Below are 25,086 nucleotides of genomic sequence, written 5' to 3' on the forward strand. Positions count from 1 at the left end.
GAACCAATATAACTCAGTTGATAATGCATTGGTGGTGAAAGGAAAGTTTCTGGGTTCAAATTCCAGTTTAGGCCCAAAGATTTATTGTACTATGATGTTGCTGGAGAGTGTGTACTGTAATAGATACCCAAAAATTATCCAATGACGTGATATATGTTTGAAAAATCATCTTCTTTCGTATATTTCTTATACTTTTATCAATGACAATATATAGTTACAGTCATACTGTATGAAACTTTTGTATCTGTGCTTTTGTTATGTAAGAGCCAAATGTGCTGCATTCTCCCCACTCCCTTCTGTTGTTCTGAGTTTAATAGAGTTCATGTAAGTCTTTGCTGCACAGTCCCACTCAGTCTATAATTCTTATGAAATAAATGTGCTACATTGATAGTGTTTCATTTAATTAACTATCTAATTGTTATTATTTATAGAAATAATTAATCACACCATGTGCTGAAAAAGTTTTTCTTTTACATAGTGATCTACAAGAGAGTTTTTTCAGAATTATAGCATGTACTCTCTGATGGCCAAATAATCAAGCATAATTGTGGCTCCATTAGTAATTGTGTTTTAATTGAAGTTGAACCTTCCCTATTTGGTGACGATGCCCATGTATCTGGTCAGTAACAAAATTGTAACTACTTATGTAAATAAATTTTGTCCATGTTAACAGTGACTCAGATAATACATGCATGCAGTATTTATATAGTACCATGCATTCTGGTTGAAAGCAGTGAATAGAGTAGTAGAAAAATTTATTGTGTTGCTTGAAAGTGATTTTCATTTGGTGAAGACCAGTGTTCCGTTATTTTGATTAATTCAAAAAAAGATTAGTGAAGATCTTCCCACTGAGTGCCAAAACTTTATTCTATTAGTGAAACAGGGTATAATAACCTGAAAACTAATTCTGTCACACTGAAAATTAACATCAGAGAAAAGAATTGTTAATATAAATCATTGCATTAAAGAAGATAAACCAATATCAGTAATAAAAGAATAAAGGGGAGATACTTCAACATTCACTTATCATTAGGGACATCTGAAACAAGAATAACCAGTAGCATTTCACGGTAGCAAAAGGCAATAAGATTGCTTCATTTTTGATGAATCTGTTTGCAGTCTGTTGTAGAAACTTTTATCTTTGGTATTTTGGGAGTGCTATGGCAGACATTATGAAAGCTGTATATTTACATGTGAAACATTGCAGAAACAATTTGTCAGCAAATGATTCATGGTGTAGTGTATATTGTCACAGCAATTATTTTTGTGAGAAAGGGGAAGGTAATTAAACTTGGTCCATATTTTCAATACATGAGTGCTCATGTTGCTGGTTTCTGCTTCTGAAAATTTGTGTATTGTAAAGATTCACCAAAATTTTTTTGTAATTTGTAGCTGTCAGTATGTTGAATAGTTGCCTTGGCAAATAGAGTTGTTTACTTCAATTAAGGGTATATTTTGTCTTTAAATGAAGATTTAGCAAAATGTAAAACATGAAGTATGGAAATTATGGTACAAATCACAGCTGAACATCATAACCTCAATGTCCTTTAGCTGTTTTGCACAAAGTTCTTTGTAATTCACTGTGTGGTATGATCTTTATCTTGACTGCTGAATTTGAAGTGCTGTTAACAATTTAATCACAGCTAAATATTTGCTACAGGCAAGAATATAAATGTTATTGTGGCTTCTTTCACTTGCGGTAATTTAAACTGTGCTCTTAAGTTCGTGCCTAGCCACCCTCTTAGAAATCATGACATATTTGGAGTAAACAGCAGAGTATTTCTGACAAGCAAGACTAGGATATGATTGCTGTTTGTTTCACTCACAGCTATTTAAGCTGTCCTCTTATGTTCCTGCCTACCCACGCCCTCAGAAATTGTGACACATTCAGAATAAAAAGCAATGTATTCATAGCAAATTAGAAAGCAAATATCACTGCTGGTTGTTTCACTTGCAGGAGTTTCATCTTTGTCATATAATAGAAGAAACTTGTGCCTGAGAGAGCCTTATATATGAATAACACCGAATATTACAGAACATACTTCTATTATATGAATAAGAAAGAACCAGATATGTTACAAATGAAAATGGAACAAAAATATTAGCATGTAGCAGGAAACAAACTTACTTCCCCCAATGCCATAACCCACCAAAACATCATGCTGTCCACATACAGCTCTTTGCATTAGTGTCATTTATCTTAGGATCTCCTAAAAGCTTTTTACTGCTGATGTGTCATTAACTAACATTTAACTGTAACAAATCACGCGAAGAGTGGCATTTGTAATAAATTTCTAATGCGCCATTGCCTTGAAATGACATTGTCATAACAGGAAAGTTATAAAAAAATATAATAAAATCCAATATGGAGTCTCCAAAATAGCAAGCAAGAGGTACCATGTGACTTGGCCTGAATGCCATGAAATACTGTTCATGCCTAGTGATAAGTTAACACTCTGCTGCAGAATGAAAGATTCATTCTAAATGTGTGTGCATTGCCTACAATCTGGGATCATGCAGCAACAAAACTAATATTTTCCCATTGTGATTGTGCTCCAGGAAATGCAAAAACAATTCTATCAGCTACTAATGGTCTAGTCATAGGATTTTTAATTTCACACAACATGAGGTTATTGACTACGAGGAAGAGAGAAAAATGATTGCTCGACCCTTTTTTGTCTCTTTACCTCACAACTTTAGTGAGAAATTGATGAAAAAGCTAACCTGCTTAGTGAAGATAACTTTTATCTTTTGCCAGAACGTCATCCATCACAATTTTCCATTGCAATGGCCTGAACCATTTATTTACAAGCTCTAAAATTAGTAAGTCATCAATCCTGCCTTCCTGATTTGTCCACTACTTTCTAGCTGTAAAGATGAAGGAACAGATTGATGACAGTACTGTGTATTAAGAGTTTACAGCTGAAAAAAGTACCATTTTGCAGAACTTGATATAATGTATTTGTTGAAAGGCTCAAACAAGTTAGAAAAACGTTGAAGGTAACAGGAAGTCATGATGAGAGCATTATCAACTTTCAATCAACATGACATATCGTGACAGAAGAAGTGGTTGACTGCAGTCCAATAATTTAACTGAAATACTGGTATGTACTTGGCAGGTCATCAAGTTGCAAAAATTATGTAGAAATGAACTGTTCATCAGTGATTGTTGCTTATATTGTCTCTCCAGTGTTTTATAATACCACAGACATGCAGATTGCAGATATCAAAGAATTCAACTCTGAAGAGTTATTGAAAGTGCAGTTTATTCTACTGGCATGCTTGAGATGAATTGATATACTCACTCTGAAGCTCCTTGTGACATAAAGGGGAACCTCAACATGTACCCATTCAGCGGTGGTTGTACGAGTATCACTTTCCCACAGAAGAACCTGCTTCACCATTCCACTTGTTAACTGTGTGACACGTCGCATATATATTTGATAGAGCTGTGAATTGAAATAAAATCTTTTTCAGTACAAAGTGGCAGAAACTGAAATAACAATTTTTGTGAATTTTAAAAATTTTCTGATAAATAGAATGGTCAGAGAAATTTTGGGGTTGCAACAAGCCATCATTAACTACACTCCACAATATTTCAACAGGCATCTGCCAGTCTTCCTCAGTGTACCACTGAAGACTTTGATGGCTCACCAGAGGATGACTCGCAGGTGACCAGTTGAAATATCATGGAGTGTAATTAACAACAAATGCCTGTAAGTCCAAAATTTTGCTGAACACTGAAAAAACTTACTTGAGTTCTGTACTTGTTGCAGTAGTACGCAAATATGAATGCTTATACAGGTGCTAAATTATGGTTCTTTTTATAGGGTCAGCTAAGGAAATCATCTTTCTCATTGTTTACAAATTTTTCCATTAAATTTGTTAAGCTCAGATACAGTATTCTCAAATAAGCTTACAACAAATAGGCATAGGAATGCAGATATTTTGACATCACTTTTTCCCAGGAGCAATTCACCTGACGTAAATACCAGAACTGCCCCTTCATGGTGCAACAAAGCCTTCAGAACACTTCATAAATCCAATGTTTGTTATTTAGTGAATCATTTCATGTGGTTTTATTTATATTTTATAATTTTCTGGTCAAGTTGTAGCATTTTAAGAACCTTGAGGTATCCATTCCGAGGAACATTGTACCAGAAGCGTACACAACCAATGGGACCACGGGGGTCTGATTCTGACAATGGATGGAAGTTGATCGACATCAAGTGACCAGGTGAGGTGCTTGAAGAGTACACATATCCATCTGTAACAAAAAAATCAGTTTTGTCTCCCTCATTTTCTGTTATTACAGAAATGATAATGAAACAGAGAAGTCCTGAAAGATGCAGATAATAACTGCTCACCTGTTGCATTGACACTTTGCTGCTCCCAAGCAGCTGAGCCTGCGTTATTAAAACCACATGCATCTTGGTTGAAGTTACACTGAATGTCGTAAGGGAAGCCGGATTTCACATGGTGTCCTGAAATAATTGAGATTTATTTTATAGTGTGTTGATTCTGTGCAGGTGAAATGTTTAACATGGAGGTAATTGACATTATAAAATATACAGTGAAGAACCAAAGAAGCTGGTACACCTCCCTAATATTGTGTAGGCCCCCGCAAGCATACAACACAATGTGGCATTGATTCGACTAATGTCTGAAGTAGTGCTGGACAGAATTGACACATGCATCCCACAGTGCTGTCCATAAATCTGTAACAGTATGAGGGGCTGGAGAACTCTTCTGAACAGCACATGGCAAGGCATCCCAGATATGCTCAACAATGTTCATGTCTGGTGAGTTTGGTGGCCAGTGGAAGTGTTTAAACTCAGAGGAGTGTTCCTGGAGCCACTCTGTAGCAATTCTGGATGTGTGGGGTGTTGCATTGTCCAGCTGGAATTGCCCAAGCCCATTGGAATGCACAATGGACATGATCGGATGCAGGTGATTAGACTGGATGCTTACGTACATGTTACCTGTCCGAGTCGTATCTAGACATATCAGGAGTCCCATATCACTCCTACCATACACACCACACACCATTACAGAGCCTATACCAGTTTGAACAGTCCCCTGCTGCCATGCAGGGTCTATGGATTCATGAGGTTGTCTTGATACCCATACATGTCAATGTGCTCGATACAATTTGAGATGAGACTCGTCCAACTAGACAACATGTTTCAAGTTATCAACAGTCCAATGTCAGTGCTGATGCGCTCAAGTAAGGTGTACAGCTTTGTGTCATGCAGTCATCAAGGGTACACAAATGGGCCTTCGGATCCAAAAGCCCATATCAGTGATGTTTCAGTGAATGGTTCACACGCTGACACTTGTTGATGGTCTAGTATTGAGATCTTCAGATCTCTGCAGAAGGGTTGCACTTCTGTCAACATTGAATGATTCTCTTCAGTCATCATTGGTCCAGTTATTGCAGGTTTTTTTCCAGCCACAGGAATGTCAGAGATTTAATGTTTTACTGGATTTGTGATATTCACAGTACACTCGTGAAATGATCCCATGGGAAATTTCCCACTGCATCACTACCTTGGAGATGCTCTGTGCCAACGCTCATGTGTTGACTGTATCACCATGTTCAATCTCACTTAAATTTTGATGAGCTGTCTTTGTAAAAGCAGTAACTGACCTAACAACTTGTCTTATACAGGGGTTGCCAACCGCAGAGCATTATTCTGAATATTCTGTTGGTTTACGTATCTCTGTATTTGAATACACATGCCTATACCAGTTTCTTTGGCACTTCAGTGTACATGTTTTTAAGATGGTTTATTAGAAATAATTTTGATTTTTTATTGCCTAGATTTTTTCCTCAGATTTTTTGAAGGTGTCCTATAATGAATTTGGGCATCATATAGTTGGTTTTACTTGTTCAAAGATGTCATTAAGGGCAATTGTCTAATAGATTTCTTTGAATAGTAACTCTTTGCATTTTCTTTCTGTATCGGATGATTTATAGCTCTTCTTAAGACAGGGAATCATCTATCGTTAAGGCCAAAATTGCAGAGACAGTAGAGGATTGTAAGCTGACTGTTTTGAAATCAGGAATCAATCATTGAAAATGAATACTGAAATGGTAAAAGCTCTTGAATGAACAATATGTGAAAGACACGAGTTTGTAAATTGCATATGTGTCATGATAAACAGTTGTGTCTCACATTGACAGTGATGTTGATAACAAACAAAGCAGTACACGATCGCTGTGATGCATCCATACTAGAGTTAACCATTGTTTACAGTGCTAACTGGTTGGTGAAGAGGGAGCTTTACTTGTTACGGGAACTTTCAGACATGCATTTAATTCATAGAGCTGCAAAACTTAATACTTGGGTAGCCACATTAATATACAGAGAAAAGTTTTGAGACAGGTGTTACCTAAATTGGAAGGAAAAAAAAATGTCTCTGTGGATAGAAAATAACGAGAAACTGGGTCAGTCAAGCCAGGAAGAGAGAGCTGGTCAAGGTTCTCGACAAAGTAACCTTCACACACAAACATTTTAGTACATGTTATTGGATCAATTGAAGGGAAGTTCATCACTAAGCAATTGAAGGGAGGTTCATCACTAAGCATACATCAAATTGTCTGTGAATTGCATAGTTCAAAGAATACAATGTGAAGAAAGCTGATGGAACAGCAATACATCCCAATCTTAAACAACATGTGCAAACAGTGATGCCTAATGCAACTCCAGCCCAGTCTCATTTATGTCAGCTTCACCAAAAAAAAAAAAAAAAAAAAAAAAAAAAAAAAAAAAAAAAAAAAAAAAAAGCATTTGAACGAGTAATTTATTGAAACATATTTGTATATATAAAGTATTACCAAAACGTCAATCTGATAAAATATTAATTGCTTTGAATAACTGAACATCACCCACTGGGATTTTTGTGACCTCTCAAAAGTCTTTTGACTGTGTAAATCACGTAATTCTTCTAGGTAAGCTTAAGTATTGTGATGTGAGTAGAACAGTGCAAAAATGGTTTAATTCATATTTTAAATGGAAAAGTGCAGAAGGTTGAAATAAACAGTTCACATAATGCATAAAAATCAGCAGTTTCCTCAAACTAGTGAGGTTCCACAGGGTTCAGTCTTAGTCTTAATGACTTGCCACTCTAATATATTCATGAAGAAGCAAAGCTAGTCCTTTTTGATGATGATATAAATATAGTAAGAAACAATAATTACTGAGGAAATTGTAAATAATGTCTTTCAGAAAATGTCAATCACATTAGTAAGTGGTTCTATGCAAATGGAGTGTCATTAAATTTTGATAAAACAAAGTATATACAGTTCTGTACAGTAAAAGGCATAATGTCATTCATAAATATAGACTTTGAACAGAAGTCTGCAGCTAAGGCAGAATATTCTAAATTCTTGGGTGTTACATTGATGAGAGATTGAATTGGAAAAAAAAACACATTGGTGATATACTGAAACATCTGAGTTCAGCTACTTATGCTATTATGGTTATTGAAAATCCTGGCAATAAACATATCAGTAAATTAGCTTATTGTGCCTATTTTCATACACTGCCTTTGTTTGGCATCATATTTTGGGGTAATTCACAATCAAGGAAAAAAATTCGTTGTGCAAAATAGTGTAACCAGAATAATAACTGGAGACCACTATATACACTCCTGGAAATTGAAATAAGAACACCGTGAATTCATTGTCCCAGGAAGGGAAAACTTTATTGACACATTCCTGGGGTCAAATACATCACATGATCACACTGACAGAACCACAGGCACACAGACACAGGTAACAGAGCATGCACAATGTCGGCACTAGTACAGTGTATATACACCTTTCGCAGCAATGCAGGCTGCTATTCTCCCATGGAGACGATTGTAGAGATGCTGGATGTAGTCCTGTGGAATGGCTTGTCATGCCATTTCCACCTGGCGCCTCAGTTGGTCCAGCGTTCGTGCTGGACGTGCAGACCGCATGAGACGACGCTTCATCCAGTCCCAAACATGCTCAATGGGGGACAGATCCGGAGATCTTGCTGGCCAGGGTAGTTGACTTACACCTTCTAGAGCACGTTGGGTGGCACGGGATACATGCGGACGTGCATTGTCCTGTTGGAACAGCAAGTTCCCTTGCCGGTCTAGGAATGGTAGAACGATGGGTTTGATGACGGTTTGGATGTACCGTGCACTATTCAGTGTCCCCTCAACGATCACCAGAGGTGTACGGCCAGTGTAGGAGATCGCTCCCCACACCATGATGCCGGGTGTTGGCCCTGTGTGCCTCGGTCGTATGCAGTCCTGATTGTGGCGCTCACCTGCATGGCGCCAAACACGTATACGACCATCATTGGCACCAAGGCAGAAGCGACTCTCATCGCTGAAGACGACACGTCTCCATTCGTCCCTCCATTCACGACTGTCGCGACACCACTGGAGGCGGGCTGCACGATGTTGGGGCGTGAGCGGAAGACGGCCTAACGGTGTGCGGGACCGTAGCCCAGCTTCATGGAGACGGTTGCGAATGGTTCTCGCCGATACCCCAGGAGCAACAGTGTCCCTAATTTGCTGGGAAGTGGCGGTGCGGTCCCCTACGGCACTGCGTAGGATCCTACGGTCTTGGCGTGCATCCATGCGTCGCTGCAGTCCGGTCCCAGGTCGACGGGCACGTGCACCTTCCGCCGACCACTAGTGACAACATCGATGTACTGTGGAGACCTCACGCCCCACGTGTGAGCAATTCGGCGGTACGTCCACCCGGCCTCCCGCATGCCCACTATACGCCCTCGCTCAAAGTCCGTCAACTGCACATACGGTTCACGTCCACGCTGTCGCGGCATGCTACCAGTGTTAAAGATTGCGATGGAGCTCCGTATGCCACGGCAAACTGGCTGACACTGACAGCGGCGGTGCACAAATGCTGCGCAGCTAGCGCCATTCGACGGCCAACACTGCAGTTCCTGGTGTGTCCGCTGTGCCGTGCGTGTGATCATTGCTTGTACAGCCCCCTCGCAGTGTCCGGAGCAAGTATGGTGGGTCTGACACACCGGTGTCAATGTGTTCTTTTTTCCATTTCCAGGAGTGTATATTTATGAAGTCTGTTACTAATATCCCATCCCAATTCAAAAGCAGTAGCAATGTGCATAGCTACAACACTAGAAGAAACACTAGTCTTCAGTACTATGGGTTAAAACTAACTCTGGCACAGAAAGAGGCAAAGAGGTGAATCATGCTACCACAAAAGTGTTTGGTCACTTACCAAACAGCGTCAAAAGTCTGACAGATAGCCAACCAGCATTTAAAAACAAACTGAAATAAATTCTGAATAACAACTCCTTTTGCTCAGTAGATGAATTATTAGACACAGTAATTTTAGAATTATTAAAAACATTGAATTATGTCATGTCAAGGAACCTTTTGTTAAACCGACACAATCCACATCATTAGGAAGTGTTGTTTCATGATCTATGGAGCAAGTATTGATCTAATGTAACCTTATCTGCATAGGCTTGGCCCTAAAGGTTTGGGACATATCACTCCTTTTTGTGTCACACGAATTAATTGGTAAGGTTATTTCTCAACTGAATAATGAAATGGTTTCTGGTTAGTAATTTACCTGCTCTTTGTAGGTATTGTTCATCCATGGCTTTTGTTTGTTTACTATCTGCTATACTCCTGCTATGTTTTGCAAAAGACAGCAAGAGGAGAGGGAAAGTGTTACAGCTGCCTGCTAATGAGGCTTGTTCAAAGTACACAACATACACATGCAAGATAAAACATCAAATAACTTCTTCAAAATGAAAGGTTTTCATTGCTACTGGAAGGATGTCAATCACATTTCACGCAGTACTATTTTGCTCTCTGTCATATCATCCGCAGCCTTGACTCACCATTGCAGCGGTATAGCTTGTGGATCCTTCGTAAGTCACTGTCACTGAGGCGACTCTTTTTCCATATTGGTCCAATGACAGTTCCAGCCACTTTTGGTGCAATTGTTGGTGAAACATTGTCCTATGAAGAGGGGCAAAGAAGAAAGTTTATTAGGGTGATTCAGTATATAAATTTCCTTATGTTGCAGTATTTCCATTTGGCATGAGTACTCCTAGTGTTTCGTAAATGGATTAATATATTGCAACAAGGTTTTCACCTAACAATAGTACACAAAGCATTGAGCATTTTGCTACATGATAAAACTTATAATTGTTTTATCTACTGATTTATTTAAGCAGTTGTGACATTCTTAAATGTGACAATGTTCTTTGTTTCACAGTGTCTGGTAGCTCTTGGAGTAGAGCTTGTGGTAATATATCACTAGAAAATGTTTTATATGAAACACTTAAATTATTTTCTAAATGTGATGGCCATATCACCAAAAATATTCTCATCTGCACTAGAGGAAGTTTTCAGATTCTTATATTGGCAACTTGAAGAAGGAATATGTGTTAAAGGCAACTGATTAAACCACATGATACTGATAGTGCCAAATGGAAATACCTTACTGAGCAATTTTGAAAATAGTGCTGGGCAAAATATGCAATAAACACACTGAAAAGAAAATGATACAAATCAACAATTAAGTCATATAATCAGTTTATGAGGTTTTGTATTTAGAACAATTTAAGACGATTGGATGACTAGGAAAAAAGAAGAGTTAAAATAACCTGGAGTTCTTCTGCTAAACTAAACAGTGTTTTTAAACTGAACTTTCTATGACTCTCAAAAGAAAGTTTCCAATCTGTGCCTGTTACCTGTTTTGACTTTTTACAGGAGACATGGACTTTAAAGAAGAAAACCATTCAGGAACAACATGTGTATGGTTGAAGATCATAATGAATGGTTGAGTCTTAAGGTAATCTTTATCCAGCGGTAGATGTCGAATGGATTATTGTTGTAATTATCAGGTGGTAGTAATTAAACTGACAGTGTTCTGAGTGCTGCACTGGGAGATGCTGAAGTATCTTAGGTATGTTCAGTAATCAGTGCACCTGATTATGCTGAAAAATAATGTTTCCACTTTCTTTTTCCAGGTGAAAATATGGCACTCTGAGCAGTCAGGATGTAATGCGGGTTCTGAAAAAGGGGAGAAATTATCAAAAACATGATAATTGTGGTTCTGGTATATCTTTCTTAGGATGTGGTCACACATTACAACATGTGTTCAACATGGTCTTGTACTCAGCAATATGCTACATCTGTAACATGACATGGTCAACAGACACTCAAAGCATATCCAGTGTAATCAGACCAATATGTTATTGTATGCTATTCTTCTGATCAGGATGAGTGTAGATACAGCCCTGTCAGACATGATCATTCAGATATCTCTGCAACCGGAAGTCACTTGTGTTTGGGTTGGAGACCTGGAAGGCTACACGTGAAACTGCATGTAGATGTTGCTGTCATTACCAAAGGTTTCTCGAAGCAAATATTTCCCTTGGCAAGTGACATGTGGAGTCACCCCTTCTTGCATTGCAATAATAGTGTGGACACGGTTGCATTCTTGCAAAGCTGGAATCACGTGTTGCACAAGGTTCTAATAATATGCAGATGTCTCTGTACACCTAACTGACCCACGAGGTGCAATCTCCTTGAAGAGAAGTCGACTGAGAATGATGAAGCTTGTGAAATCATACCACACAGTCGGATTAGCTGAGTACGCTGGATGTTCCTGCACAACATGCGGTGAAGTAGGACTCCATTTGTAACATTTCTGTGCATACACAGCAGAGTAAAATGTGCCCTGTCCATCCAAAGAACATACAATGTTTCAGTGCCCTGTTATATATATACAGCCAGTCTGTAAATATATGTGTATACGAATTAGCTTATTGTAAATTGATCTAAGCTTGTAAATACTTTGACATGTCCTATATCCTTGTAAAAAGAGATCTATGGATGAATAAAACTACTACTACTACTACTACTACTACTAGCCCACACTGCAGCACTCAGAACACCATCAGTTTAAACACTTGATATTATTGTTATGGCCAAGGCTGCTGGTACTGTGCTGTGTTTGACTCCACTACCATAACAGAGCAGAAGCTTTGTTGCAGCCTTAGCCATTTCTCCTATAACAATTTATTGGCTTATCTTGAAGAATGTTTTATGGTAAATCATTATTTAAGAGCTGCTACCTACTATAAAACAAAGCACATTGTTTCATTAAAGAAAAAAAACCTAATGTATAAAATAGATGTACCTCTTAACTTATTCTAAATACTTGACTTTTTGCATGGTATCAATCGTACAATAACTTGTTAAGCTCTCGTTTATTAACTATATCTGAATTATACATTTAACTCGGGAACTGTGTGTGCTTAGATAAGGGCACCTTCTCTACTTTTTCAGCCTAAAAACGACGTTCACATTTATGCAAATATATCCACACCTTTTGTTCGGAATTTCTGGGTTCAGAACGTTTATAACACAGCATTGACGCCTGGTAATAGGCTGCCTATCTACCGCCACTGCAAAGAGGTGGGCTCCCCTTCGCGTTTTAAACGTAGATTTGTGATGCGGAACCAGAATAGTGAGTGTTCGCCAACACGTTCCAGTATTTAACGTCCCGCGGCTTTGGTTTACAGTCGCGTAAAATTGTTCTTCAGCAGATATGAAAGCATTAAACTTCAAATGATCACATATATACGTGTCAGACATTTTTGAAAGTTTTCACATGAGCTGGAGCAAAATTTTCGCTGTACTCCACTGATAATGGCATGTCCGAAATCTCAACAGCAGATCTTATGAATAAATAGTTTCTTTAGTCCAAGGCGATCATAATACCTTTTAAAAGAGTCTTGAAAAAAGATTCCAGCAGTCGCCCCGCCGTTTGCCCATTAGCGACGAATCAGACCCGTGCTTCGTCATGGTACGCGTTGTTCAATGCAAGTGCACCCGCCACGATGGATTACTCACTAACGTCGCGAGCACAGCGTTTTCATGTTTGCTTCTAGTTCCCACTAATCTGCGATAGCACTCTACAGTATTGCGACACAGTCCTTTTAAGCATTAAAACGACCACTCGTCTTTCATTGGCCTCATCTTACCCATTTATTTTCGAAGCAACTTTTACGTACAGGAAATGCATCTACTACTAACACGTCGGCGTAGGTTTTAGTGTGTCCTGAATTTGTGAATTGCTGTAATCAATATTTTAAAAGAATTTATAAACATATTCCAGAAGCACTAAGCCTTTCGACCTGTCAGTGATTTCAGATTTAATTTATTGTTGGCTTTCCCAACTGTCTTCAGCCAGCCTACTCTTTGAAATGCCGTTTGTCCCAGACTGTATATTGGTCTCGGTAAAGGCACACAACCATTCTGTTATACACGGGACGGAAGTTTTAGGCGACATCCCGTGATTTTATCGTTTAAACTGTAGCTGTCGAGCGATGGCGTATACATCTGTTCCACGTCCTGTTTCTTATCCGTCATCGTATAGCTTAACATACAGAACGCTGCCTTATGAGTCTAGATCACTGAATCACTGCTTAGGATCAACTACCAATGCGGGATTAGTACGCAGGTGTTTCCCAAACGTATCCAGGCGAATGCAGGGCGTCGTCTCAGAAAACACAAACAGATCAAGTATATACGATTCACAAACATGGCATATTCTTCTTTCTTCTGATAGGATAACTTGTGCTACTGACAAGAGGAAAGCTATTCGATGACAGAATTAAAGTTATAATAATTTTACAAATCGTGCACTGGCTACTTCCCAACATTAGCGAAACCTTCCTCAGATGGGATAAACACAGAAGGAGAAGAAAACCAAGAAGAAGAAGAAGAAGAAAAAGAAAAAGAAAAGAAGATATAAGACCGTACATTTCGCGACCGCATTTATCCAAATTTTCCGCAAGGGCTATTAGGCTCTTTAAATACAATACGGGCCGCTAAAATTGCTACACCAAGAAGTAATGCAGATGATAAACGGGTATTCATTGGACAAATATATTATACTAGAACTGACATGTGATTACATTTACACGCAATTTGGGTGCAATTTGCGTGCATAGATCCTGAGAAATCAGTACCCAGAACAACCACCTCTCGCCGTAACAACGGCCTTGATGCGCATGGGCCTTGAGTCAAACAGAGCTTGGATGGCGTGTAGAGCTACAGCTGCTCATGCAGCTTTAACACGATACCACAGTTCATCAAGAGTAGTGACTGGCATATTGTGACAAGGCAATTGCTCGGCCACCATTGACCAGACGTTTTCAATTGGTGAGAGTTCTGGAGAATGTGCTGACCATGGCAGCTGCCGAACATTTTCTGTATCCAGAAAGACCTGTACAGGACCTGAAACATGCGGTCGTGCATTATCCTGCTGAAATGCAGGGTTTCGCAGGGATCGAATGAAGGGTAGAGCCACGGATCGTAACACATCTGAAATGTAACGTCCACTGTTCGCAGTGCCGTCAGTGCCAACAAGAGGTGACCAAGAAGTGTAACCAATGGCACCCCATACCATCACGCTGCCCGATACGCCAGTATGACGATGACGAATACACGCTTCCAATGTGTGTTCACCGTGATGTCGCCAAACACGGATGAGACCATCATGATGCTGTAAACAGAACCTGTATTCATCTGAAAAAATGACGTTCTGCCATTCGTGCAAAAAATGGTTCAAATGGCTCTGAGCACTATGGGACTTAACATCTGAGGTCACCAGTCCCCTAGAACTTAGAACTACTTAAACCTAACTAACCTAAGGACATCATACACATATCCATGCCCGAGGCAGGATTCGAACATGCGACTGTAGCGGTCACGCGGTTGTAGACTGAAGCGCCTAGGACCGCTCGGCCACACCGGCCGGCATTCGTGCACCCAGGTTCGTCGTTGAGTACACCATCGCAGGCGCTCCTGTCTGTGATGCAGCGTCAAGGGTCTGTGATGCAGCGTCAAGGGTAAGCGCAGACATGGTCTTCGAGCTAATAGGCCGTGCTACTGCAAACGTGGTCGAACTGTTCGTGCAGATTATTGTTGTCTTGTAAACGTCCTCATCTGTTGACTCAGGGATCGAGACGTGGCTGCACGATCCTTACAGCCATGCGGATAAGATGCCTGTCATCTCGACTGCTAGTGGTACGAGGCCGTTGGGATCCAGCACGTCGTTCCGTACTACGCTCCTGAACCCACCGATTCCATATTCTGCTATCAGTCATTGGATCTCGACCAACGCGAGCAGCAATGTCGCGCTATACGATAAACCGCAATCGCGGTAGGCTACAATCCGACTTTTATCAAAGTCGGAAACGTGATGATACGAATTTCACCTCCTTACACGAGGCATCACAACAATGTTTCACCAGGCAACGCCGGTCACCTGCTGTTTGTGTAGGAGAAATCGGTTGGAAACTTTCCTCATGTCAGCACGTTGTAGGTGTCGCCACCGGAGCCAACCTTGTGTGAATGCTCTGAAAAGCTAATCATTTGCATATCACAGCATCTTCTTCCTGTCGGTTAAATTTCGCGTCTGTAGCACGTCAATTTCGTGGTGTAGCAATTTTAATGGCCAATAGCGCATTTCGAAATGAATCAAGACATGAAACAGATAATAAACAAGGAGATTTCTTTCTCTTATTTAAAAAATACAAACTTACAACAAATACATGGCTTTAAACAAACCTCTCTTAACACCCGCGTGCACTTCTCTAAAAAATAGAAGAGGGAGAAAGAATTACAATCTGAACACGGATGCTGCAGTTAAACAGGTAATAGCTTTATGAAATCAGATTCTAACATATTACACGCAACTGGGGCACACTGGACTCGCATTCGGGAGGACGGCGAGTCAAACCCGCGTCCGGCCATCCTGATTTAGGTTTTTCATGGTTTCTCTAAATCGCTTCAGGCAAATGTCAGGATGTTTCCTTGGAAAGGACACTGTGGACTTCCATTCCTAATCTGACCTCGCTATTTGGTTCTCTCCCCCAAATCAACCAAGCAACCATGAAATTGGTCCAGCTGCTGACAGTGCTGTAGGCTTGTTTGTTTTCCAAGTGAAGTAGTGTATTGATATAAACCTGACATCTAAGATTCTTGGTAACTGTGTTTTCTATTGTTGTGTGTTATAGCTAGGGCAACGTACCTTTGAAAATGCATATTCTCCATACATCATGATGGACTTGTAGTCAAATTGCTCTCCCAGTGTGTCGACTGACTCATTAGCGTGCTTCGCGAAAGCAGCACCAAACCCCTGGAAGTGGCAATATGAGTCACATACCGAAAAAATACAAGAACTAACAGAGATGTAGAATCAGTTATACAGATGTCACTTACAGGAAGAATATTGTGCCAGAAAATGTTTATCCAGTCATCCCGGTCAGGGCGGTTCATCTCGTGCCAAAAGCCGACGGCGTGTCCCAGTTCGTGGATGACAATTCCTAGGTACCTGTAACAGAGCATTCCAGACCATCAGAAGCCAAAACAATACAACTTTTTTTCTGTGAACACAATCTATCAGTTTCATTTGGTCTACAACATCAGAAACAGGCACCGTGAACATGAAATAATGCATTCTGTTTTGCATATAATCAAACTTTTTGAGGGATTAAAACCGTGTATTGGAAAGGTATTCTAAGCATGATCATTGACTTTAACGGACACCTTTCTTACTAATCTTACATGGAAAACATGCAGAGAAGAGAGGAAGACAATTGTTAAAGGTATGGCTCACTACGAGTAAATTCGGCGCTCTGTAGCGCCGTTGGCTGTGGTTTCCGAACATGGTCTCATGTCGATTTCTTTCTTTAACCACCCTCAACAACCCCTCGATGTTTGTCGCAACATTTCTAGAACACCCTGTATATCTGATCGCTAAAGCTAAACCAGTTTAATTACGGACCTTGAAGACACGACAAACGAAGGCATTCCCATCACTTAGATCCATCTGTTCACACTGCTTACTGGTAACCAATCGTGATGATATAAATCAGGAGTACTGCAGTAAATTTGCAGTACTTTTGTGCCGCTGTGGGAACAATGGCATGAGTCAACAGAAACTGGGATTAACTTCAAAATGGTTGAAATAGCTCTGAGCGCTATGGGACTTAACATCTGAGGTCATCAGTCCCCTAGAACTTAGAGCTACTTGAACATAACTAACCTAAGGACATCACACACATCCATGCCCGAGGCAGGATTCGAACCTGCGACAGTAGCGGTCGCGCGGTTCCAGATTGTAGCGCCTAGAACCGCTCGGTCACTCCGGCCGGCTGGGATTAACTGGTAAGTATCAAGTGTCACAAGGTTCTTGCTTCGAGCAATGGAAGCCGGTTCTTTGTTGAGAGTCCTTGCAGCGACTGAATACACGGAGGGATGAGAATTGTGTTAACCCGTACACTTGGGAAAGGGCGTGGCCCCCACGATCATTCGGCGACCATACCAGGGGACCAAGCGCTGGTCCAAGGTTTCTCCGCTCATTGTCGCCCGTCAATTTGCTATGGCAGTTTGTCTCTGACCTTCCAGGATTCTCGCACGAAACCCAGTAGCTTTACGAAAGGAATTTATTCGGACGACATGACCGGCCCATTTAAGGCATGCTCTTCTTATTAGGCTCTTTACGTAAATTCTGTTGTTTGTATTTATGTCGCACTTACCATTTTCCATTGCTATGTCATGCAGTGGGCCAAAAACTTCTGTTCAAAAGTGAATGGACGGTTGTAGTTTTGTTTCAGAGTGTTCCATGTTTCACACACCCATATAACATTATGAGTTTGATTAGTGTCTTATATATACTGACGGAAAAAACTGCAACACCAAGGAGTTGTGTGACATAAACGAAATTGGTAGGCGTGTTTCTATATCTGAAAGATGATGTCTGTTAAAATTTCGCGCCAGATGAATAACAGTGGCGCTAGTATTCCTGCTATGAGGATGCCAATCAAGTTTGCTTCAAATACACGCTGTAGAGATCGTGAAAGTTAGTTACTTTTGAGAATTGACGCAATGAGTTGATGTTAATAAAGAATGCCTTTAAGCCGACAAAGACGCCGTTATCAACACCTCATTGAGTTTGAACTAGGTCGTGTAATAGGTCTACGAGAAGGCGGATGCTCCTTCGGTGATATTGCAGAAAGACTTGGCAGAAATGTAGCCACTGTACATGACCGCTGGCTGTGGTGGTCACCAGAAAGTACCATCGCAAGAAGACTGGGCTTCGGACGGCCATATGGCACTACCAAGGGGGGAGACATTCGTGTTCGGCGCATCGTATTGCACCTGCTGCAGCAATCTGAGCAGCAGTTGGCACCACAGAGACACAGCGAACTGTCACAAATCGCTTATTTCAAGAACAGACAGACGTCCAGGAGTGTGCTTTCCACTGATCCCAAACGGACGTCATTTGCGACATCAGTGGTGTTAAGCCGGAGCTCGTTGGAGGGCAGGGTGAAGGTCTGTTGTTTTCTGATGAAACCTGGGTCTGCCTCGGTGCCGGTGATGACTCTGTGTTGTTTAGAAGGAGGTCACGTGAGTACCTGCAACCAACCTGTCTGCGGTCTAGACACACTGTACCTAAACGTGGAGTTATGGTCTGGGAGACGATTTAGTATGACAGCAGGAGCACTCTTGTGCTTATCCCATGCACCCTGACTGCAAATTTTTTCGCGTTGTCTGACCTGTTGTGCTGCCATTCATGATCAGCATTCCAGGGGTTGTTTTCTAACAGCATAGCGCTCCCCACATACCCGGTTGTAATCCAACATGCTCTAGGAGTGTCGACATGTTGTATTGTCCTTCTCGGTCACCAGATCTCTCTCCAGTCGAGCACGTACGGGACCTCATCGGACGACAAATCCAACGGCATCCACAAACAACGTTAACAGTCCCTGTATTGACCGACGAAGTGCAACAGGCACAGAACTACATCTCACAAACTGACATGCGGTACCTGTACAACACAGTGCATCCTTGCATTCAATAATCTGGCGGTTACATCGGTCATTAACGTACTAGCATTTAAAATTTGCAGTAGCTTATCTCGTGCTTATATTAACCTGTGATATTGCAATATTAATCATTTAAATGTAAAATGTACAATAACATACAAATGTATATGCGAAATTTCATTGTAGTAACAGTAGTAGTATGATATTCTGTCTTACGGCAGGTCTTGTCATGGGTTAAGCCTCTTCCACTTTTGTCCGTCCATAGCCAGTCGCCGGCCGGTGTGGCGAACTCTTCTAGGCGCTTCAGTCGGGAACCGCGCGACTGCTACGGCCGCAGGTTCGAATCCTGCCTCGGGCATGGATGTGTGTGATATCCTTAGGCTAGTTAGGTTTAAGTAGTTCTACGTTCTAGGGGACTGATGACTTCAGATGTTAAGGCCCATAGTGCTCAGAGCCATTTGAACCATAGCCAGTCTTTTCATTTCTGAATGTTTGTCTCCTTTATTTCTTTTTTCTATTCCCTTTTTTTCCCTCCACCATTCCTTCTATTCCTTTTTATGATGACTTTCAGCATGTTTCTTTCGTGTCCAGCTCTTCTTAATACTTCTTTATTCCTTACTCGGTCTTTCCATTTCACTTTTTCCATTATTCTCCGTATACACATTTCTAGCGTCTCCAATCTTCTTTCATCTTCCTTCCTCAATGTCCAGGTCTCCGCACCATACAGTGCAACGCTCCAAATGTAACATTTGGCAAGTCTCTTCCTCAGATCTTTGTTTAGTGGTCCACAAAGTAATTTCTGTTTCCTCGTGAACCCTTCTTTTGCCATTGCAATTCTTTTCCTAATTTCTGTTGAACAATACATATCATCCATTAATACACTTCCCAAAATGTCGTTACTCGACATTAATTAATTTTTGGTGGTGTGTTTTCTTTCCCGGCAGTGTAGTTGTAATTAGAATTTTCTCGACATATGTGTGTAATTTCAGCAATCAACTGAGATCGCTATAGCGATTTCCGATTTGAAACACCGCCTTTACCTCTGTTGAACATGAGGCATCTTATTTAAATGTAGCGCCGAGATATTTAAATTATCCGAGATTTGGTTGTGATAGGTACCCGACCTACCATGCCTAAATTCGTCCCGTTGTTGTGGTCTTCAGTCCTGAGACTGGTTTGATGCAGCTCTCCATGCTACTCTATCCTGTGCAAGGTTCTTCATCTCCCAGTACCTACTGCAACCTACATCCTTCTGAATCTGCTTAGTGTATTCATCTCTTGGTCTCCCTCTACGATTTTTACCCTCCACGCTTCCCTCCAATGCTAAATTTGTGATCCCTTGATGCCTCAAAACATGTCCTACCAACCGATCCCTTCTTCTTGTCAAGTTGTGCCACAAACTTGTCTTCTCCCCAATCCTATTCAATACCTCCTCATTAGTTACGTGATCTATCCACCTTATCTTCAGCATTCTTCTGTAGCACCAAATTTCGAAAGCTTCTATTCTCTTCTTGTCCAAACTAGTTATCGTCCATGTTTCATTTCCATACATGGCTACACTCCATACAAATACTCTGAGAAACGGCTTCCTGATACATAAATCTATATTCAATGTTAACAAATTTCTCTTCTTCGGAAACGCTTTCCTTGCCATTGCCAGTCTACATTTTATATCCTCTCTACTTCGACCATCATCAGTTATTTTACTTCCTAAATAGCAAAACTCCTTTACTACTTTAAGTGTCTCATTTCTTAATCTAATTCCCTCAGCATCACCCGATTTAATTTGACTACATTCCATTACCCTCGTTTTGCTTTTGTTGATGTTCATCTTATATCTTCTTTTCAAGACACTGTCCATTCCGTTCAACTGCTCTTCCAAGTCCTTTGCCGTCTCTGACAGAATTACAATGTCATCGGCGAACCTCAAAGTTTTTACTTCTTCTCCATGAATTTTAATACCTACTCCGAATTTTTCTGTTGTTTCCTTCACTGCTTGCTCAATATACAGATTGAATAACATCGGGGAGAGGCTACAACCCTGTCTCACTCCTTTCCCAACCAGTGCTTCCCTTTCATGCCCCTCGACTCTAATAACTGCCATCTGGTTTCTGTACAAATTGTAAATAGCCTTTCGCTCCCTCTATTTTACCCCTGCCACCTTCAGAATTTGAAAGAGAGTATTCCAGTCAACATTGTCAAAAGCTTTCTCTATGTATACAAATGCTAGAAACGTAGGTTTGCCTTTTCTTAATCTTTCTTCTAAGATAAGTAGTTAGGTCAGTATTGCCTCACGTGTTCCAACATTTCTACTGAATCCAAACTGATAGTCATAATTGTTTTGTCTGCGACTGATTATGTGGTAATCAGTATTTTCTTCGTCAACGAGTAGTCCTATGCTCGTAGCAGCACTGTCCGTGGTTCCACTACTTATGCAACTCTCTCCTTCGATCTAGAGAGTTGGGCTACATAGTAAGCATACGCCAAATGTGTGATATCTTGCCTCAAATCTCTATTCCAGAGAATTTTCACGAAACATTTCTTGCATAATCTTCTCAAGTGCAAGGATACATAATATAGCCAATAGGCTCCTATTGTTTAGCCTGATGGGGCACAAATTAATGTACGTACTTTGAATTTCTCTCATGTTGCTTCACTATTTCTTCTTCCGTCCATCGGCGCCATCTTTCACTTCTCCATTACCTTGGCGTCTTTTTCAGATCAGATGGCCAGAGCTTGTTGAACACGCGTAACAGTGGACTGATGACTCAGAGGTAACGAAGGGCTGACAAGTCTTATAGACGCACGTCGTAACCTGCCAACGTCTCGCGGCTTTCGTATACCGCCGATCGTTCCGCTGGCTTTGTCATAATTTAATGACATCTCAGCTTGTTCCTGAAACGAATGTCTTCCCAATATGTAGTTATATTTGACAACGTTCACTCGAAAGTCAGGCTGAAAAAGTAAATGTGAAATAACGCAATTGCTATCTACTTTGAAAGATACGGTATTACGGGAATAATTTTTTTTTCTTAGTGACCTTCCTATCAAAAGTATTCTATCCTGAAATTTTACCCTATAATTTCTACTGACACAGCACAGAAGTGGGATGAAGAGTTTGATAAACAAACAATAACTATTTTTTTGTAAGCAGTGCAACAGTTTCGTCATATTTATTGGATGAAATACATTTGATTCCAAAAGGTTCTAGTTTCTATTTCCTCTTTAAAAATTGTACCAATGTACGAAGAACAGATAAGTTCTTTCCTCGGCGAAATGTTTTTCCCTTCAAGTCGTTTTTAGAAATTAAGAAAGAGAAAAAAGTTTCAGAGAACCAAAACTACGAATACAATGTCTTGTGAACTATTTTGGTGTCGAGCTCATACTCGTGTCATCGTACAGTCGATATGTTGTCCTGTGTACGCTTTTCGCGCTGGTGTTAGTCGATTCTGTTGCAGCTGTCTACGCACCTGGACCAGTAACGTTGCAGAACGATGACCGGTAATTGCTTCAATTTTTACAAATGGACAATCAATTCCAATAAATTGGCTCCATCACTTTTACTGTTGGGAATTCGGTTTCCACTTTTCTAGTGCACTGAAATAGTCGCCAACGTACTGTTGTGTCTAGGGTTTCGTGACGAATCAAAGTTTTGTATATAATTGCATAATGACACTAGAAACTTTCTAAATAAATACTTCAGTAGTTTCCAACACTATTTAAGAATGTGGTCCAATGTCTTTGTTCTGGAGTTAGCAGTCATCGCACCTATCACGCACTGAATCTACACACATGTAGAGATTTATGTAGAATATTATGCACCTCTTCGTATGAGATGCCTAATATCTCATGAATCTTAACTTCTATAGCTATACTAAGAATTTTATCGACCATTTTTTCAGAAGCGAACCACCACTGTGCGTCTGAATTTGTAGCACTCACACGACCTCATTAATTTATACAGTAATAAACAGTCCTTTGAGATGAAGCTGTCTCCTCATGAATTTTCCTCAGCTCATTTCATACAAGCCTCACACCTCCTCTCCTAATTTAAAAAAAAGGTGTTAACTAACAACAATCAGCCTCTTCCATTTCTACGAAAAAAAATATCGCACCGATTACTTACTACAGCTGCCAAAATAGAACTGTTCGTTACACTTATTTGGAAGTTTGAATAATATCACTGAGAAAAATCTCACTGGTAATAATCACCCCGATAAACAAACTTTTTTGCTGCTACGTTGATATTCCTATAATCCATAACTTGACCTCTTACTAGTTACTTACCTACGAAGGCCAATTTTGAGGTCAGCACGATAGGTGTTAACGTGACAGAGCGCTCAGTTATAGAAGCAATTTACAATACAATCTCTAGCGGCCTGGTTTCACAATAGAGTGCTGGTAATGGACAGTCCTGTTTTGAAGCCCACTGCATATTTATGGGAAGCGCTGCAACGCAGACTTCGTCCGACCCTAAACACCCATGTGAACACGAAGACTACTGGCACAGCTGTTGGCTTTATGGACTGCCGTCTGACACTCAATCGTAAGGTTGCCCATGACAATATGGACTGGGTTCTCTCAGTGTAGGACGCTAAACTTTAGCTCGCACCACCGTTATGTCTGGATACTTTTGACCACATGATTAAGTCGGTCGGTCTTTTTTTGATTGCACTGCCTAATGTGCGAAAATCTCTGCTTACCAGACTACCGGAAGATGCCATTCACACCTGAAGCAGTTGCTTGTTTCATAAACCTGGTTTACGTTTTTGTTGGTGTGACGAGACTAATTTTGATTCCAGTAATAAGCTCAATTTTTTAATTCACTGCCTTATTCCAGAATGAAATTTTCGCTCTGTAGCGGAGTGTGCGCTGATGTGAAACTTCCTGCAAGATTAAAACTTTGTAACGGACCGAGGCTCTAACTCGGGACCTTTGTCTTTCGTGGGCAAGTGCTCTATTGACTGAACTACCAAACTCGACTCACAACCGTCTTCACAGCTTTACTGCGGCTAGTACGTCATCTCCATCTTCCAAACTTCACATATGTTCTCCTGTGTAACTTGCAAGAGTAGCACTCCTGGAAGAAAGAATAGTGCGGTGACATGGTTTAGCGACAGGCTGGGGATGTCCCGAGTTCGAGTTCCGGTCTGGCACACAGTTTAGTCTGCCAGGAAGTTTCATGTCAGTGCACATGAAAATTTCATTCTAGAAACATTCCCCCAGGCTGTGCCTAGGCCATGTCTCTGCATTATTCTTTCTTCCAGGGGTGCTAGTCTTGTAAGTTACGCGGGAGAACTTCTGTAAAGTTTGGAAGGTAGGAGGCGAGGCATAGGCGTAAGTAAAGCTGTGAGAAGGGGTCGTGTTTCGTGCTTGGGTAGCTCAGTCACAATGGTCCGGGAAAGGCGGAGGTCGCGAGTTCGAGTCTCGGTCTAGCACACAGTTTTACTCTAGCAGGAAGTTTCATCCCCCTATTCCTGTTTCGTGCTAATCTTTCCATCTCTGTGGTATTACGACACCTTACGTCCTCTACAAAGTGTTTTGTCAGATTTTAGGTCTTGATATGTCATGTTGTTTCTTATTTAATTTAGGTTCTTTCTCTCTTCATTTTGATTTGTTAAATGTACCTGTGACTATAGAGTTGTCGTGTCCATTTGTTATGGCAATGTTCTTCAGAATATCAGTTTTTTCTAGCCATGTCTTGTGATAGTGGTAGAGAGAAATTATAGAAAATAGACAGTTGAATGGAATGAACAATCTACTTAACTCAAAAATTGTCTAGAGAATTGACGAAGACAACACGAGAATTGTTGGAGAGTTGTGGAAAAGAGAACAATTAAACTTTATAAATTTGAAAAGAAGAAATCTTGGGAAGACTTTGGAAACGGGTTGGAGACTTTGGGTCAAGCTGCTGGAAAACCATTCTGGAGTGTAATTAGCAATCTTCGAAAGGGAGGTAAGAAGGAAAGGACAAGTATTTTGGACAGGTCAGGAAAAGTGCTGGTGAATCCTGTGGATTCCTTGGGCAGATGGAGGGAGTATTTTGAAGAGTTGCTCAATGTAAGTGAAACTACGATCAGTAATGTTTCAGATTTCGATGTACAATGGGATAGGAATGATGATGGAAATAAGATCACATTTGAGGAAGTGGAGAAAATGGTCAGTAGATTGCAGTGCAATAAAGCAGCTGGGG

General features: G+C 40.6%; 1 protein-coding gene across 1 annotated transcript in view; it reads right to left on the reverse strand.

The window, feature by feature from the left end:
• LOC126278902 (meprin A subunit beta-like) overlaps window positions 1–25,086 on the reverse strand; it is a 66,507-nt gene that overhangs the window by 1,806 nt on the left and 39,615 nt on the right. Inside the window, exons 4-9 of the mRNA XM_049979177.1 lie at window positions 16,285–16,396; window positions 16,094–16,201; window positions 9,879–9,999; window positions 4,368–4,484; window positions 4,128–4,267; window positions 3,306–3,449 (exon numbers count right to left, since the gene is read on the reverse strand). Coding sequence (XP_049835134.1) covers window positions 3,306–3,449; window positions 4,128–4,267; window positions 4,368–4,484; window positions 9,879–9,999; window positions 16,094–16,201; window positions 16,285–16,396 — 742 coding nt within the window. The remainder of the gene's footprint in view (window positions 1–3,305; window positions 3,450–4,127; window positions 4,268–4,367; window positions 4,485–9,878; window positions 10,000–16,093; window positions 16,202–16,284; window positions 16,397–25,086) is intronic.

Source organism: Schistocerca gregaria, chromosome 6 (assembly GCF_023897955.1).
Source record: "Schistocerca gregaria isolate iqSchGreg1 chromosome 6, iqSchGreg1.2, whole genome shotgun sequence".
NCBI lineage: Eukaryota > Metazoa > Arthropoda > Insecta > Orthoptera > Acrididae > Schistocerca > Schistocerca gregaria.